Here is an 18540-nt window from a genome sequence, read left to right as displayed (position 1 = left end):
CATTTCAAGATACGTATGAGCAACTGCATTATCCAAACACATTTTAAAATCCATTTTGGTGCTTTCAGGGCTGGATCCAAAGCCTGATGAAGTTAATGGGAGTCTTTCCATTGACTTCAATGAGCTTTGGATCAGGCCCTTAAAAATCTCCTTTTAAAATAGAACACTGTTAGCATGTATTCACTTAAAACAATATTTGGCTGTTAGCTTTCTATAGCTCCTAACTTATCCACATCTACCTTTATGTAGAGTATCTATATGTATATTTTATTGTCACCTTCTTATGACAGAACCCAATATTTCCAGGTGATGTCCATGTGAGGATAAACAGATGTTTACATGATGTACATAATCCATGCTGCTTATGACCCCTCAGGCTCAGAGTGAACCTTCAGCTACCAGATGGGAATATTGCTCTTGACTCTCACATCCTTCCTTGCATGCCTTTAATGCTCTTTTCCCCCCACCCCCACTCACTGTAACAATAAGCACAACTGTTCACAGGAGCATGTATTAATAGGGTAGACTTTACCATCTATTACAGAAGAGTGTAGTCCATCTAGATTTTGTTACAATAACGTGACATCTCAAATTTTCAATGTTTTTTATTTTCCCTAAGGGAACAGTGTTTGGGAGAGGATTCCATTTTGCTGAAGCACTGAGATATGAAATGCCATTGCCACAATATTAGAAACATAGCTCAACTGACAGCATAAGGAATCAAACCATTCTTTTTGAAACAGGGCCTAATTTACTTGGCCAGGTCATACAACAAGAACTCAAATATTTAAATAGGTTCCAGTGCTTATATAAAAATGAAACACTTTGTTTTTTAGTTAATCTCCTATTTTTCACTTCGGTAACACTCTAAATTAAAACTACTCCATACTCCTTTTGGCAGTAACATATTTCTGCAGCAGACTAACACTTGAAGTAATAAACAAATTTTCAATGCAATATGTAGAGCAACAGTTGTGAAACAACCATTAACATTAATGTAAATACTATGCCAAGTTCCCCATGTGTTGTGCAGAAAATGTACCCATAAATGCTTTAAAAGTATGGCATACATTGAAAGGAAGCAAAACCAAACAAAATTACAATGCACAATGACTTTCTCTTACAGATCACACAGGATACAAAGTTGGTCTATTAGTCTTTAAAGAATCACATTAATTTTGTCCAGTTTTCATAAGTGAATGATTGACCCTTTGTGAGTCATGTCTTGCTGTACCCAATTTAGGGTTTATGACCTAAAGGATTTAGACTTTACATCAATATACGAAACCCATCCCCGCTGAGTCTCTGTTTCTCAATAGTAATTATAGTTGTTCTCTAAAAGTTTTTGTTTAATGAACCCCTCCTTATTGTTTATGATTCTGTGAAGTGCCAGTCACTTCTTGCACGAAAGGTATGCTAAACAGGAATCAAGTCCACACTGCAAAGGCAGAGTTAATGATGCAATGATAGGTTCAAACTTGTCTTGTTGTAGGGAAATATATCTACAGCGATAAAGGTCCTGATGACAGTTGACAGATCCTGAAGTAATTTACTCAGATAAAACTTTTATTAATTTCAATGGAGCTTTGCCTGAGTAAAGACTTCAAAATTCAGAGCAATGAGTGTTTTGGCTGAGTAAAACTTAAGTAAGGGCTTCAGGATTTTGCCTTATATTAATTTCAGATCTGAGAGGTAATAGTTTAGAATAGTATTTCTAAAATACAGTTATGTAATCAAATCCTTTATCTTATAGGTAAATTGGATTTGATAAAAAAATGAAACATTTATATTCCAACATACCTATCTCTTCCATTATATCTAGATATAGAGATTTCATGGTGGTGTGCTGTAGGAATGCAGGGAGAAAGTTTAGAACGAGTTTGGGTTAGTCACATTACTCAGGAGAGGTGGAGCTGTGGGTAAGATATGTGTCAATCTCAAGTAAATGCAAATAAAGTCATTGTATTACATCACACTATCAGGTACTGTGTAAATGCCATATATGTTATATGGAAAAAAATTAGAAAAGTCATAGGGCTCCATCCTGCAACACAGTGAGTATTCTGTCGCTAGTTCAACAAGCACATGAGCAGACCTGTTGAAGTTGATGAACCTTTTCTGGATTGGGGCCAGAGTTGTCAGCTCTTGAGGAGGAGAGCTGAGAAGGATGGTTGGTATGTGGGAGAGCACATTTCAATCCAGTAACAACAATATGAGGATGTGCATGTTAAATGAGTGGAGAAAAAAATAGCTTTCCTAACTGCAAAATCATCTCCATTGGATCTGTTATTATTTTATGTGGGCAAAACTTTTTAAACTCCTTTTATGTATATGCAGTATGCCATGTGTTCCTTCATAGTACCCAAGAGGGGAATTATACATAATGTTGTTTAGAAAATTATTGTGCTGAAAATCAATTTTCTGAGAACCTAACAATAATATGCATGTTCAGAGACCCCAGGGCCTATACCACAGCTGTGGAAACATTATTCAGTGTATACAGTATTCAATGAGCCCCAGAAATTTCAATACATTATTAGGAAAACAAAGTCTTGCACATTACAGTACAAAAGTATTACATACAATATTGCAAAATATGTGTTTATTAAATGAAAATGAGATCTTGTTGTCTCTCTACCTTGTGCATGGAAAGGGAATAACTCTCATTTGGGGAAAAATATCCATTGCGCCTGTTTATTTTGAAAAAAATATAACACAATTCTAAGTCTTCGTAAAATGGATTGAATAACATAATGCAATAACATACATCACGTGCTTATTTGCTTTGTTCAAAAAGGTATTTTAAAGAACAAATGAATGTTAATAGGCCCAATTCTCTTCTCTCACTGGGTTTACAGGGTTTATTAATGGTAATAAAGTTAACCTCAGTGCAAATCAGAGTAAAATCAGGCCTTAACTCTCATTGTATGCCATAATTTCCTAATATTGGAGTTTATGAAAGGCACTATACTGACAGCTCTGGATAATGAAATCCTTAATTTATGGCCAAATGTAGTAGTGGGAAACAGCTTTCTACTGGTTCCTGGAACAACCACAATTCATTTCACATATACTACTGGCACATGGTGGTAGATTTCAGTCACTACAAGTATGGCCTTTATTCGCACCAGATTCCCAGAGGGATGTGGGAACCTACTTTGTACTTCAGGTGCCTAAATCCAAAATGTGGTCCTCAGAATCCCCACTCAGCTGCCTAACCCATAGACACCTAAATCCCTGCTGGTGGGCAAGTGCAAAATTGCCTCAATCTGGACATTGGCATCTAACTCATGCCCAAGACCTGATGGGATTCTCGAATTAGGCATCCACTGACTTTCTCGTCTGTGGGGCATGCTCTGAGGACACCTATTCTTACATAAGACGGCAGAAAGAGGTGGTGGTCATAGTTCCCCTCTTATGCCCCAAAACCCACCACTTGGAGCTACTCATGCAGGATGTGGGAGGCCTGGTGAGTGCCCTAATCATGAGACTATAGAGACATTCTAACTCTCTCTGGCCCAATGAATATTTAATTATTTGTACAAAGAAGATAGCTTCAATAGGAGAGACTGAAAGAGACCCATGCCAAAATGCTATATTACTCAGTGATTGGGACATTCACAATGGAGACCTGGAGTTATGTGACTAAAGCACATCAGACAGAAGAGGGATTTGAACCTAGATCTCCAACATCCTCTGTGAGTGCTTTACCCACTAGGTATAAGTGGAGCACCTCCTCCTCCTAGACGCTTTTTCTGCAAGAAATGACTGACCTCACTTAGGCATCTAACTCTAAGAGAAGATTGATGGCTGCGAATCCTAAGCGGAGGGAAGCATCTCCTGTTAGATGCCTAACTCCCCTTTGAGGGGCTGGGCTTAGTCTACTCTGCATTTCCTACAGGCTAGTTTAGGTGGCTCTCCACTCAGCATGTTGATTTTTGTGATTCCCATTTTTAGGCACCTAACTTTCCCCATGCTTTGTACATGGAACCTGGGTGCCTAACTCAGGTCTGTGGAGTCCATTGGGTGGCAGGATGCCAAAAGATTAGATGTTGCAATGCTGAGTCAGAGTCCCCTTTGTGGCTCTCACCCCAGGAATCTGTAGGTGAAAGGCTCTGTTCGCCATTACCAAACCTGAACTATCCAGCCTCCTTCTCACATCCAGCTGCATTGCTTTTGACCAAAAAAAAAAGTTATGTTTGCACACTGTTGTGTGAAAGACGTTAGCACTAAACCCATTAATAAAGAATGGCATATATTGCATACATCTGTCATTGCATATGGCTTTTGAAAATTTACCCTCCCCCCAAAAATATGATAAACATTCTTTTTCTTTTTCGAAAGCAAAAGTAATTTGCAGACCTTTTAGAGCCAGTTTTAAGGAGTGTCAGTTTTACAACTACAGTAAAATAGATTTCATACAATTTAGTATTTATTTTCTTCTCATCCCATCCCCTGTCATAGTTGGGAGTGAACTCTCAAGGGCCAGCAAGAAAGCTTTTTAAGTACATAGCTCCCACCTGTCAAAGTCACTTGGTTTTTCAGGCTGCCAAGGCCTAAATTTCATGGCTGGAATTCCATGGAATCTTAATTTGGCTTAGCTATTGGTTCATTACTTTGTTTTACTTTATTCCCACTGTTTAGTTGTTAATATATTTCTAGCAGCAGTGTTGGTCATTAATATAGTACAACATATCATGGGATGTTTTTCTACTTTTTGTAAATTGTGTCTAGTCACCACACTTATAGGAGTTAAGTAAAGGCAAGATCGCACTACTTTATTCATCTTACTTGACAAATAGTATCTCTGTAGTCAGTGGGACTGTTTGAGGAGTAAGGTATGACTCAGTATAAATAAGGGTATCACACTAGAGCTACATATGATTAAATACAATGAACAACTAGAATTAAATCATATAACTAGATATTTTTTGTGAAATGAAAAATTATCAGACAAAAAACCCACCCAAGTCCCCAATACTCAGAAGACTGTAACTTCTGCTTTATTAAGTATTGGTGAAATTCAATGCAGCTTATTGGAGGATATATATAGTAGGAGGGGGATGGAATCCTCCACCTCTCCCTGGACGTAATAACCAGGCACTAATAAATTGGTGTCGCACCACTGAGATCAATACAAATCATTCTAATTTAATGTATGTTTCAGTTCAGTTTTCTGGAGTTTAGCGGATACAGTTATGTAGCACAAAACATTGCTGGAGTTTTTCAAATTCAGAGTTGTGTCTGACTGAATGTTGCATTAGGATGATTTAGAGCTCAAGTGCCTTTGTTGTCATATCTTGAGGTCTTGAGATCAAATTATGAATGTGGTTGCTGCAGGCAATGAAATTCAACACACTCCATTACCTGATTAGTTGATGGATGTAAATTGTATATGTATCAGCAACCTAATTTCAGTATAAATATTGATGAAGTGCAACAATGTACATCAGATACTATTGCCCTAATTCAATGGGTTTATACACATACTAAGTTTTTATTCCTGATTCACATACACAAACAATACCCACATCATCATGTTCACAGAATTTGTATGACAATATGGGCAGCTCAAAACTTGATTCTGTTTATACAGAACACACTGAGGGGCATAGGGAGATAACTGTATCTTCTCATCTTCAGTTCTAAAGGCTTTATTTATAAATAAATACTCTTAGATTACCAAGCTACACAGACCTGGAAGTCCATATAACCTCTTTTTATGGGAGGCTGATCAGTTCAGAGGAGAGGTCATCTTGCTGTGGAAACCAAGAATCAGTAAGCAGAAAGCAGCAGAGCCAATGGCAAAGATCTCATGCAGAAGGATTCTACTCCTTTCACGAATCACTATGGCCTATTCGCTATACATTTAGGACGTAATCAATCACTGAAGAAGTCTAGCAGTTTAAGATTTTTGCCATCAACCTCAAAGGGAGCAGCAATGAGTCATTAATTCCTACCTATCCAAAGTATAGAATAAATGCCCTGACTAGCTTTGAATGTGCAGATGGATGAACTTCAGTAGTCCAGACTTGTTTTCTATAAATTAAAATTAAGAAGCTAGGAGTGCTGACAGGGCATGGCCATTGATAGCTCTTTATAAAATAAATGATTCATGGCCACCTTGATGTTCTTCCATGGCTGGCAGACTTTCCCTAAGGTCTTCCAGAGACAGCTGAATATGATAGTCATTTGGCTCTATATCTCAGAGTGTCAGATAATAGAGAGAAACTGCTACCATAAACAATTCTTTCTGGCCTCTTTTCTGATTTCAGGAATTAGTATGCCAAACAGAAAAATGTTCACTAAAATTTTGAAGACAGTATGATTTATTCTTTATGCAGTACTGTGTGTATGGATCCTTATGAGTACTTCTCTAGATGGCAATATCCTGTCATTTGAGGCAGACTGTTAGACAAATTAAGGCATGGATGGGCCACAGAGATTTCTATCTTAAAAATAGTGACTAGCCACTGCAGGTGCAGAATACATTAGAACTTAATTGGGAAGCTATTTTCTTCAGTACTGATCTCTTTTTTCTTATTACGTCTTTTTCCAGATTATCATTAGCAAAATAAATCTGCATATTTTTCTCCTATCACCTTTTGGTCATGATTTCTCTCCAACTCTGGACACAGAAGCAAAAAGCGGCTGGGTTTCTACGTCACACATAACTATTATTCACAATATTCAGTGATTTATTGTGAAACAAAAAAGATACCAATAGTAGCTAATGCACAAAAGACTGTGTGAACAGGGTGAGCTAATGCTCATGAAGCATGGAGGTATTTGACTCAATGATGTTGGAAGAAAAGGGAGAATATTAGTTTCTTCTTGTTTAGGCTGTCTGACAGTAAAATGAGCTCTCCCTTTCCCTTTAGATGCTTGTGTGGCTCTCAGTACTGAAGTATTTGAGATGTACAGGTGTATGCATTTATTCTTTCCAAAAGAGTCCCTTCATATAACCCTACCATCACTTCCTAATGCAATTTAATTGAAAACATATCTGCAAGCTAAGGGTGATGACTTCTGTAAAAGTGAGGGCAGGCACGATAGTATATCAGGTGATTATGTCGCAAGAGCACTTACACTAACCACTAAAACTGATGAGCAGCAGTTTTAAGTACAAGTACATGTAGCCTGAGTATTTTTTACAATTATCCTACAGCTTATATACTTGTAAAGGAAATTCCTTTCCTCCCTCGCCGCCCCAGGTAAGGTTCAGATTAATAATATGTACAATATACCAATCTGATTAATAGGTCATTAACATAATATACATTATGATGCATTAACGGAAAACAATTTTATCTTTTTAAAATAATAGTTGTAAAAAGACCTATAAATGAACATGATCCTTGTTGACTGATTTCACCTTGAGATGTTCCACATTCATGTCCCTGAAGCAATGTAATTTATGTTCCATGTCGTAGTAGTTTCTTACCTTAAAGTGGGTAAAATAACTTCTAAGTTTTTATACAGCACTGCTCCAAGCACAAATACAGTGGATTCATCTAGTTCTAAAATAAAAAAATTAAAAAAAAAATGTTAAAAATGCAGTTTTCCAAATACCTTAGTCAGCACATGCCTCTATGGGTAGTATTTAACATTCCAACAGATGTTTTATTTTTAAAGAAATCATCATCATTGTGAAATATATTCTGCAGAACTCTGTTTACAATATTAGAACATATCAAACATTTAAATCACTTAGAATTGCTTTGATAAGATTTGTCAATATGTACTAAACTAAGTCAATATTTCCAATTTATTGATCTTCATCATGAAATATCCAGAGAAACTATTTTTAGAGGGCATTTTTTTAAGATGAAAGGAGCAGATACTCTAACGTGCCTTATTTGCACTGCACCTCAAAACCTGGGGTAACTATGCTGGGGAAGATTAGCCAGTACAAATCAGTTCATCCTGTGGGATGTTCTAATCTGGTAAAGGGAGAGTGTCCCTGCTATAACAGCTATTGTAGGATCAGGAGAAAGCATAGAAGAGCTTTACATCATCTACATACATACCTTCACAAGGAGAGCTCTGTGCAGAATAGCTGTACCCTAAGATTTTGCCTGAGATGTATTAATACCGAATATTGAAAAATATTGGCACTACAATGTAGCAAATATCAGCAAGTTAAGGAAGTATGGGTTAGATGAATGGACTATAAAATGGATAGAGAACTGGCTAGAGCATAGGGCTCAACGAGTAGTGATCAATGGCTCCATGTCTAGCTGGCAGCCGGTCACAAGCGGAGTGCCCCAGAGGTCAGTCCTGGGGCCGCTTTTGTTCAACATCTTCATTAATGATCTGGAGGCTGGGGTAGATTGCACCCTCAGCAAGTTTGCAGATGACACTAAGCTAGGGGGAGTGGTAGATACCCTGGAAGGTAGGGATAGGATACAGAAGGACCTAAATAAACTGGAGGATTGGGCCAAAAGAAATCTAATGAGGTTCAACAAGGACAAGTGCAGAGTCCTGCACCTAGGCCAGAAGAATCCCATGCACAGCTACAGACTGGGACCGACGAGCTAGGCAGCAGTACTGCAGAAAAGGACCTGGGGGTTACAGTGGATAAGAAGCTGGATATGAGTCAGCAGTGTGCCATGGTTGCCAAGAAGGCTAATAGCATATTGGGCTGCATTAGTAGGATCATTGCCAGCAGATCACGGGAAGTGATCATTCCCGTCTATTCGGCATTGGGTATTGTGTCCAGTTTTGGGTCCCCCACTACAACAAGGATGTGAAGAAGTTAGAGAGAGTCCAGCGGAGGGCAACAAAAATTATTAGGGGGCTGGACCACAAGACTTATGAGGAGAGGCTGAAGGAACTAGGCTTGTTCAGTCTACAGAAGAGAAGAATGAGGGGGGATTTGATAGCAGCCTTTAACTACCTGAAAGGGAGTTCCAGGGAGGATGGAGCTAGGCTGTTATCAGTGGTGACAGATGACAGAACAAGGAGCAACGGTCTCAAGTTGCAGGGGGGGAGGTCTAGGTTGGACATTAGGAAAAAGTTTTTCACTAGGAAGGTGGGGAAGCACTGGAATGGGTTACCTAGAGAGGCGGTGGAATCTCCATCTTTAGAGGTTTTTAAGCTGCGGCTTGACAAAACCCTTGCTGGGATTATTTAGCTGAAGTTAGTCCTGCTCTGAGCAGGGGGTTGGACTAGATGACTTCCTGAGGTCCCTTCCAACTCTATGATTCTATGATCTATGATTCTAAATACTTTGCACTTCTATAGGACCTTTTGTCCAAGAATCTGAAAGTTCTTTACATACATTAATTAAGATTCACCACATATGTTTGCGACTGGGTAAATATTTTTATTATTATTACAATACTAATTTTAGAGATAGTTAACAGAAGCGCTGGTACATTAAGTAATAGCCAGATGAGATGGTGATTCACAGTTTCCTCAATCTAACTACTAAATAAACACTTATCCTCTAATAAAATATAATACCTGAATGCTTCTTTACCTGATGACATAGGAGTGAAGATATTTTTTGGAATGACAACCCTGTCTTCTGAGTTTCGTGCCCAGTCAACCATTCCTTTTCTTCCTTTCATTGGGAAATTGATGTCTGTTAGAACAGATGCTGCCGGAAGCTTCTGAATGCTAGCCACTATTAAGAGAAATCATAAAATCAAATAAAACTTGTGTTTTACACTTCAAAGCATTATTAAAAAGTCATAACAGTAAAATAGTAACAAAAATGTACAATAATGTATTTCAAATAAAATGAAAATTTATAAGGATATTAGCTGGGACAACACACTTTATTTCCAATTTCTTAGATAGTTCTTCTGTGGATTAATGTTATGGCATTGATTCTATCACTTGTCAGCCAGGTTTATGTTAACTCTCTTAACAGGGACCATTGAATGCACTGGCTCATACCCTGAAATTCACATGTAAGGACATATCTGAGCTGTATCTTCAGAGCAAATTTTGAAATTATTAAATATGACAGTACAAGGAAGAAGATGTTGCAAATTGCTTTGGGAGCTATAACTGCTAGAATCAGGCTAATGAAGCAATAACAGTTCCTCTATCCCCTGCACAGACACAAAAATACCTGAAGACAGACCCATTAAAGAGATTCACATACTAAAAGCCAGTGCTATTTCCATACAAAGCAGAATAACAAGATACATCACATGATCGGTTTCCCTTAAAACAACAGTTCTTCACCATGAAATATTTATAATATGCATTTTTAAACTAAAAAACTAACTAAATATACATATCATCACTGAGCTGAACAGAAAGAAAGACACAAAAGGTATCAAACCTTGTAATAGACAATTTGGAATTCTGTTTACCCATCTTAGTTTTCTTTCTGTTTTTAACTCATTTTTTATCTAGAAATCATTTTTTTCTTTGCCTTGAAATCTGAGTGTGACTCCATGGCAACACTGCCAGTGTCTAGTAAGATTCAGGCTACTTTTAATCAGCTGACAGGGATGCAAGTCTTTATGCACATTCAGTGAGGTGATAAACAATCTAGTTGGAAGAAGCTCCATTCCTAATGTAAACCATGTTGATAATAATTTCTTGTGCAATGCTTTCCTAATCAATTTTAGACAGGGATAATACAGTCGGTGCAATTTGGAGATTAGGTCTATGCTGTGATTTTTCATAATGATTTCACTGCAAGTGTTCCATAAAGGGGTTAAAGAGGAAGACAATCACAACAACCAAATTAAAGCAGAAAACCATTGAAGTCTCATAAGTTCATTTAATTTTAAAGGAAAAATAAGATGTTAACAATGCCAGCTCTACAAATGTATTACTTGATAACTGGCTCTTAGTTCCAAATTAGAGTGGTTATGTGTTACAGCATCACATTAGTATAGCTTTACTCAAGGCTCTTCTGAGCTTTCTGTTATAAAACTATCACCAGGGGTTTACTGTGACAGTTAAAAATCCCTTCCAGGTTACAATTTGGCATAGAAATTCACAGCCCTAGAGAAATGTTTTTCCTTATAAAATTTTGGTTGAGATGTGTGTGTGTGTGTGTAGGCAGAAGGAGGCTGAGTTCAGGTGTTTCAGAATTATTGGAGCATAAAATGGACTGCATGTTTTTCGCATGTTTTTATCATTCCAATATTAAATATATGGAATCTTCTATAAAGGAATATTTCCTGGTTATTAGAGCCTAATTAGACTTTTTTTATTTACAGCGAACCAATTTTAAACCATGTTTATTTATTTTCCAAAAGTAAATACATGCAATACAAGTAACATGTTCAGACTGCTTAACACATTTCTTTTTTTTAGCCACAGAATATCTGTCTATTCTTTGATTCTGAAGCTATAGTATTTCATCCATACATCAGGAAGACAGTTCCCCATTTTTCAGAAAAACAAAACAAAACAGGAAATCAATGTTATTCCATAGAATTAATTCTGCAGGACAGAAAATCCATTTAGAAGTGGTGAAATGTTAAGGGTCTAGGACTGTATTTCTCTAGATTCTATCTATATATTTTTAACTCAGCCCATTATCATGATACCTAAGCACTTCTCAGACATGAAGGCTCCAAAACATCCATTAAGGATGCACAGTTAATAATGCACAAGTTAAACATTTAGTTAATGGCTTTCATACTACAAAATAATCCTATATGTGGTTTAGATCATTTATTCTTTCCTAAAAATAAAACCCAACCATGCAAAAAGCCCTCAGTTTAATCTTGTGAAAGTTGCCAGATCTATACTTTGGAGAATTAAATTCTCTGCTTAGCCAGAAAAGCAGGCAACAGCCATGCAAGATCAACTGCTAACAGGCCTCAGCCCTGTTCGGAAAGGATTACCTCCAGGGATCAATGTAGATGGTCAGAACATATCAAGCCCTGTCATTCTTTAGTCACTTTGCTGGGACTGCTAACAATGTGTGTCCATTAATGTCAGCCATGACAGTGGTCCTGGAGATATAGGAACATAGTTCCCTAGAATCTGGACAGAAGCCAGCAGGATACATAAAGAAGCACCACTTTCTGTACAGTAACACATCTTCAGCACTGTGGTACATCATATTTTAATTCTGAAACTAAATTTCATTCACATTGAATATTAATATATGACTCATCACAGATATCTCGGAGCATGACCAGCTGCATTTCCATTGTGAAATGATGCTTCAGTGATTTCAGACTCAATTTTAATCTGCAGCATAAAAAATAACTGTTTACTGTGATGTGAGTGCTGAAATCAGAGGGGCATTAAGGAAAGCCTGCATGTAATTCAGGTGCCAGGTCATTCACATGCCAGGAACTCAAATGTCATTTCCTTACATAAGTATCCTACATAGAGAATAAAATAGAATGACATTTTATTCACTGTGTATTTTATCATGTTCTCTGTACACTATATTTGTATTAGGAATGATGCTCCAGCAATGGGCACTTGAATTATTTAGTGCTGCAATTACCACATACTTTTATATCCAAATTTTCTGACTTCAGCACTTTGTTTAGTAGAAACAAAAGCAACATGTTTTTTTAATCATCAAAACAAAACTTCATGACCTTAATGCTCAGTTTATAAAACAAAACAATGACAACAAAGGAAATTCACAGACGCCGTTGGGTGTCTTGCTTGCACTTACATAGACTAGTAACATATACATAAAATCCCAAGAAATACAATACAAATTATGTATAGTCCCAAATAGCTATAATATTTAATAAATGTTAGTAAAAATTATACAACAAATAAAAAGGAAAAAGAAGGAGGACCAAATGAAAAGAAAAAGGATCTGAGTATAAGAAAAACAAGAGTATGGGAACACTGATTTGAGTAACAGTAATTTAATTCATGATATGAGAAATCCTTATATAGTTTATGCACTGTTATTATAATCCACAGTATACATTACTCTCCCACACAAAGATTTTTCTGTTAATGATGTGAGCCATTGTGGTCTGATTACCCGTGCTTTGTTATTTTATTTTGCGAACAAAATACTTACATATACCCATATTAGACACCAGTTTTAGGCAGATACACAATTGGCGTAGCTAAGCTATGCTCTGCTGCTTCTACCTGTGCTATCATGACTACACTTCTAATTATACTTGTACTGGCTTAATGAGAACTAGCACAGGTATGTGTGTGCAAGCAGGGAAATCAAATCCTTAGCTCATAGTGTAGAGATAGCCTAACGGTATTCTGCTCATGGACCCAAACTACAAGCTCAACTTTCAGGGGCAGAATTTAGAATCTGAACCTGGATTCTGATCAAAATTCTAAAATTGGTCACTAGCTCGATCAAGGGCTGAACCAAAACCCCAGATCTAAATACCTCTAGATGGGATGTTTGAAATCTGGTTCTGAATTTTGCAGCTGTCATTACTTTACAAATAAAATGAAGAACCTTGGGCCTGATTCTCTTCTCACTTCCACTGATTTACACATGAATAAATTAGAGAATACAATGCATCAGTTCATTGACACAGTATATTAAATGAGGGAAAATGGGTAGGTAAATTTTACTCATGGATAGAAGGCCAGCACAAGGCTCGTACAGTTCTATATAACTCCCATATCAGAGCTTGAGAGATTTTAGTGCACAGCTTTTTACTTTACACCTACACAGAGGTGAATTTCACCCACAGAGAGCAGGGTTCACTTTACAATACTACAGTAAATAGATGAGTTCAATCAAAAATAGATAGACAAAGGTAACAATATACTGAGGCTTAAATAAAGCATACATATGCCCAATACAATATATTGAAAATATCGCACAAGAAGATGTCCTTCCCAATATATTTCTCCAAATTACTGCCAAATTCAGGAAGAGCTTGGCTCTTCTGCAGTTTGAATACCAATCTGGCTCTTAAACTAGACCTGTCTGGGACTTCTGCCTGGGGGTGGCAGCTTCAGAGTAATTTGAGAACGAAATTTTCCAGGGAAGTTTCTACATTTTGCTTTTAAGAATAAGCAAAACTGGAAGAAAGGGTTGTGTATAATTCTTCTATCTTTTCCTGTCCCTTTCTGACTTGCTCACCTACTGCACACTATATATATGTTTTGTTCTGCGTTCAACAAACCTGAGTTGATAACACCAATTGGCTTTGTTTTCTCAGTTCAGGGGTGTTGTTCCCTCTAAGTATTCATGAATATTTTTGAGGAAAAATGGTCATGAATAGATCTGCCCTCAACACATGTTCAATATACAACATATAAAAGCATTCTTGCATTAATCTTCAGAACACAGAGTATGTATATTTCTTTAAGGATTTTTTTCATGTAAAACAAACATATGTATGAGAAATATATATGCCTCAGTTGGAAACATATTTATTAATTTTAGAATTATTCTGCTGACCTCTCATGTAAGCTCTTACTTCCTTTACTGAACAAATAAGCCCATTCCACTTAGCTTACCCTGGATATACGAAGAACAAAGTCCTCTGTAGCACATCATCAAAAAACCAGATGGGTATATTAAAGACGAGATGCTCAGCAGATTTACCTTATCCACTTAGCCATCCAAACCTTTCATTTTAAAGGTATTCTGTGATAAATCTGTAATGGTGAAATCCTCTTCTCGGGGAGACCCATTTGTGGATCTCTGGATTTTCTATGGATCACTGTGTACCAGTAGGTCTGGTGATCCCCTTTGAAATCCTCCTCTATGTACTTGTCAAATTTTATTCATGGAGATTTGCTTATGGCAGGGCCAGATCCCTTGACATGATCAATGTGTAACCAATAGTTATGGAAAGTCACCTATTTGGGGTATTTTGCACATGTGTGTGTTCATGGTTCACAATTAATTGCTTCATCAGCTAAACACTTTCATACTCCTTCCATCTATTCAAATGTAACATAGTGACATCATAACTAGCCATGTACCTGCCATGTGTGTAGTTCCCTCTTTGTCATCGTCACAGACTCCATCTTAAACAGATTACCTGATCATAACACAAATCATTTGAATTCTCCCATGCTAATGTTGACTTCAAGGTTAACGTCGAAATAGCGAAACACACAATAGGCTACTAGCGTGGCTATGGAAAATTCAGGGTAACAAGCATAGACGGCGAGTTGTATGGGCCCGTGGTGCCTGTGCTCCACCAATAATCAGAAACATGGGCCCTGTTCCACCAATATCTCTGTGCTGCTGGGGGTCCAGCTGCAGAGCCTCCTGTGGTGCTCGGCAATGCAGAGGCAGAGCGCAGAGACCTCCAGTGCCCAAGGCGACTCGGCCATTCTGCCCCCCTCCCTGCCCCGGGCACACTCACAGTGGCTGACTAGATGCTGTTCTGGTGCTGGCCCCGCCCCGGAGCAGTGCAGCAGCTGCTCCCCCCTCTTAGCCTCGCCCCTTACCCCTGCCCCTCTCCCACATGAGCCCAGCGCCCTGGCCAGGAGCTGCACCTGCCCCAACCAGCGCAGCAGCTGCTCCCCCCTCTCAGCCCTACCCTTCTCCAATGCAGTGGTGTACCGAGGGGGGGGAGGAGGCCCGGACGCCAGGAACCGGCCTGGGGGGGCGCCAGCTGGGCCCAGTGGGTGGGGCTGGGAGGTGGGGGTGGCTGCCACGCTGCTTGGGGTAGGAGCGGCTCCTGGCCAGAGCACTGGGCCCACATGGGAGAGTGGCAGGGGTAAGGTGTGGGGCCAAGATGGGGGAGCAGCTACCATTCTGCTTGGCTGGTGCTGGTGCTGGAGCAGCTCCTGGCCAGCCGCTGTGAGTGTGTCTGGGAGGAGAATGGGGGCAGAACTGCTGAGCTGCCCTGGGTGCTGGGGGCCACTGCGTTCTGCCCCTGCACAGCCGAGCACCATTGGAGGCTCTGCAGCTGGACCCCCAGCAGCATAGCCCCCCCCAGCAAGATGGGGGAGCGCAAATGCCAGCATTGGCTCCCTGGCAATGGAGACCAACAGTATGCCACTGCTCCCACATGGGCCTGGATGGCACCCCCTCTCCCATGGGCTTACAAGACAGATGTTTGGGGGTGGAAGTTGGACCAATTCTGGGCACTACCAAAATTTATACAAACTTGGTGTCCATGGTAACAAGGTTTAGTCCTGTCAACTGTGTCAGAGTTGTACCTCTCAGAAATCTTCAACTAATTCATGTACTATGTGGACTGTCACTTTTATCAGTTCATGTTCTGTACTAGCAATGACTGAGGACCAAAGTCACGAACTATTTGTCACAAAGAACTGAATATCACAAAGACAATTGCTCCTGAGATTGCCCAAAAGGTTATGAAGTCATATATATCAGAGGAATTGAGGTCTGAAGGAACCTAGTGCTTGAATGGACTTATGTAGAACCACCTTGTGTAATATTCACTCATAGAACAATGCACACAGATTGAAACCTCTCAGCAGTATAAAATAATACAATGTAGTTTCCATGTTGTATTTAAAGTTCATCTATGGGCAGTAAAGAGTCTATCTAAAAAAATCACCTTACCTTCCAACAGATCTACTCTTTATGAGTATCTACACATAAGTCATGTCCTCTTGCTTTAGGACCAGAATATGCCCTGCTGCTCCATAAGTATGCAAGAAGGGGAGGGCAGAAAGAGATCCTTGCCCACTCGCTGGGTCCCTGAGCATTAGTGCCTCACAAATGTTATCCCTTAGTGCAACCCTTGGAACAAGACGTCCCAAAGGTAGAGGTAGAGAGCTGCTAGAGCCAAAGTCCTTCACCCCTGTGCATTGGCCAAGGGGGACTAAGAGTGGGTGGGATGGAATCCCCCGGAGTGCAGGAGAATTCTGGGAGGAATTCTACTTCAGGGAATGGGTAGCCAAGATAGAACTGTGACTTAAATACCATACTAAGCCCTTCATAACCAAGAATAGCATTTTTAATTTCTAATTGCTGTTACTACAGAACAGGCAATACAGTTATGGGAGACTGTAATTTTATTCTGGTATTTACATCAGTAGGATAGTTAACTACATCCCAATCAGAGAAAAATTCTTAAGAAACCACGATACATGTGCTCTCTGAATATTTCCATATTGAGCTCTCTAGCGATTCAATGTGAAGGGGATGAAAGATGCTTGATACCTACCTCTAGGTAAAATAACATACACACAGAGGAGAACCATAGACTCAGAGGGTTCAATTTTAATTTACACTTAAAAACTGTTATATTCCTTTAAAATATGTGAAGCATAATTAACACACATAAAAGGTCACATAGTTGCCCAAGAGCTAAACATGTCTATAACAAATGTCAGCAATAAACTGGTGCAGCGATAATATGGCAGGTATAATATTTAGCTCAGGTTAAAAGGCAACACAACTTAAGGCAGTGATCAGCATATATTTAATAAATGCGGGCTTCCTTGCTATTGTTTATATAATTAAACTAAATATATTTTCACAGGCTATAAGGCACGCTGGGTGCTTTTATGATTCAACAGAATCTAGCTATTCTGTTCTACATTATTTATTAGGAACAACTGAGAAATGTATTAATTTGAGAACACTTGTGAACTGCAGCTGCATTTTCTTAGTGGTTAAAGATCCCACCTTAGTTCTGATGAAAAATCTGAAACTCAATAACCTTGTACCAGGTGATAAAATCAATTGGGTAAAATTGGAAATCCTCCCTTTCATTCCAAATCTCTATCTTGTTCAAGGCATGGAAAACAAAGTGGAAAATTAAAAGTTTAGCTTAGACAAGAATTAAACTAATTATAGGCTTAAATTCTTATAGACAATACAAGTTTTATTATCCGAAAAATAAAAGATGATCTCAAAAGATGGAAACTATTAAATCGCAGTCTCTGGGGAAGAGTTAGTGATATAAAAATGGTCATGGTACCACAGCTAAGTTTTATGTTTCAGATGCTGCCATTGCACAGCCCTTTAATTCACTTCAGACACTTAGAAAAATAATATCAGCATTTTTGGCCCAATTATTAATTTATTATTTGTGCTCCCCATAAGGTGAACATGGCTCTTTACAGTTGGTCAGTGTGACATATAAAGAGCTTAATCTTTTTCCCAACTCACAGGTTTAAGGCATGAGCATGAAGAATACACAATACAACCATCTCATTATAATACAAACAAGTTCCATGTAGGTAATCATGTATCTTCATGATAGTTGAAATGCTTCCTGAACGAAGCTTATGAAATAAGGTGTGAGTGGGGGACTATCCTACATTAAGGAGAAGGTTTTTCCATGCGCAAGGAGCAGTGGCAAAGGCAAAAATAGAAAAAAAATTCCTCGAGCCCAATCTTACAATATTATGAGTATTTCCAAGAGGTACTGGATGCTCCCAACTCTCAGTGAAATTATAGGATTTCATGATGATCAGCACCTTTAGGAGGAAACAAAGCCTAATATTTAGGTTGGTGTAGGACTCTAGAATGCCTTGACATTTAAGAAGACGAGCTTAAACTTTATAGACAAAAGAAGGGAACCAGAAGGTGGGACACATGGTCAGAGCAGGAGGACAGAAAAAGGATCTTGACAGTTGCATGTTGGATACATTATAGAGGGAGAGGCCAGAGAGCAAGAGTTTTCAATAGATGGGTGAGGATTAGAATATAGACTA

At 38.6% G+C, this 18540-nt stretch overlaps 1 protein-coding gene across 1 annotated transcript in view; it reads right to left on the bottom strand.

Moving 5' to 3' along the window:
• Positions 1-18540, bottom strand: part of ADGRB3 (adhesion G protein-coupled receptor B3) — a 567040-nt gene that overhangs the window by 216860 nt on the left and 331640 nt on the right. The window contains exons 12-13 of the mRNA XM_067562529.1: positions 9485-9631; positions 7445-7520 (exon numbers count right to left, since the gene is read on the bottom strand). Coding sequence (XP_067418630.1) covers positions 7445-7520; positions 9485-9631 — 223 coding nt within the window. The remainder of the gene's footprint in view (positions 1-7444; positions 7521-9484; positions 9632-18540) is intronic.

This window comes from Emydura macquarii, unplaced genomic scaffold (genome assembly GCF_026122565.2).
Source record: "Emydura macquarii macquarii isolate MOO-44397 ecotype Brisbane River unplaced genomic scaffold, CSIRO-AGI_Emac_v2 contig_2437, whole genome shotgun sequence".
NCBI classification, from domain to species: domain Eukaryota; kingdom Metazoa; phylum Chordata; order Testudines; family Chelidae; genus Emydura; species Emydura macquarii.
The sequence above is the reverse complement of the archived record's forward strand: the minus strand, read 5'-3'. Positions and strand labels throughout refer to the sequence as shown.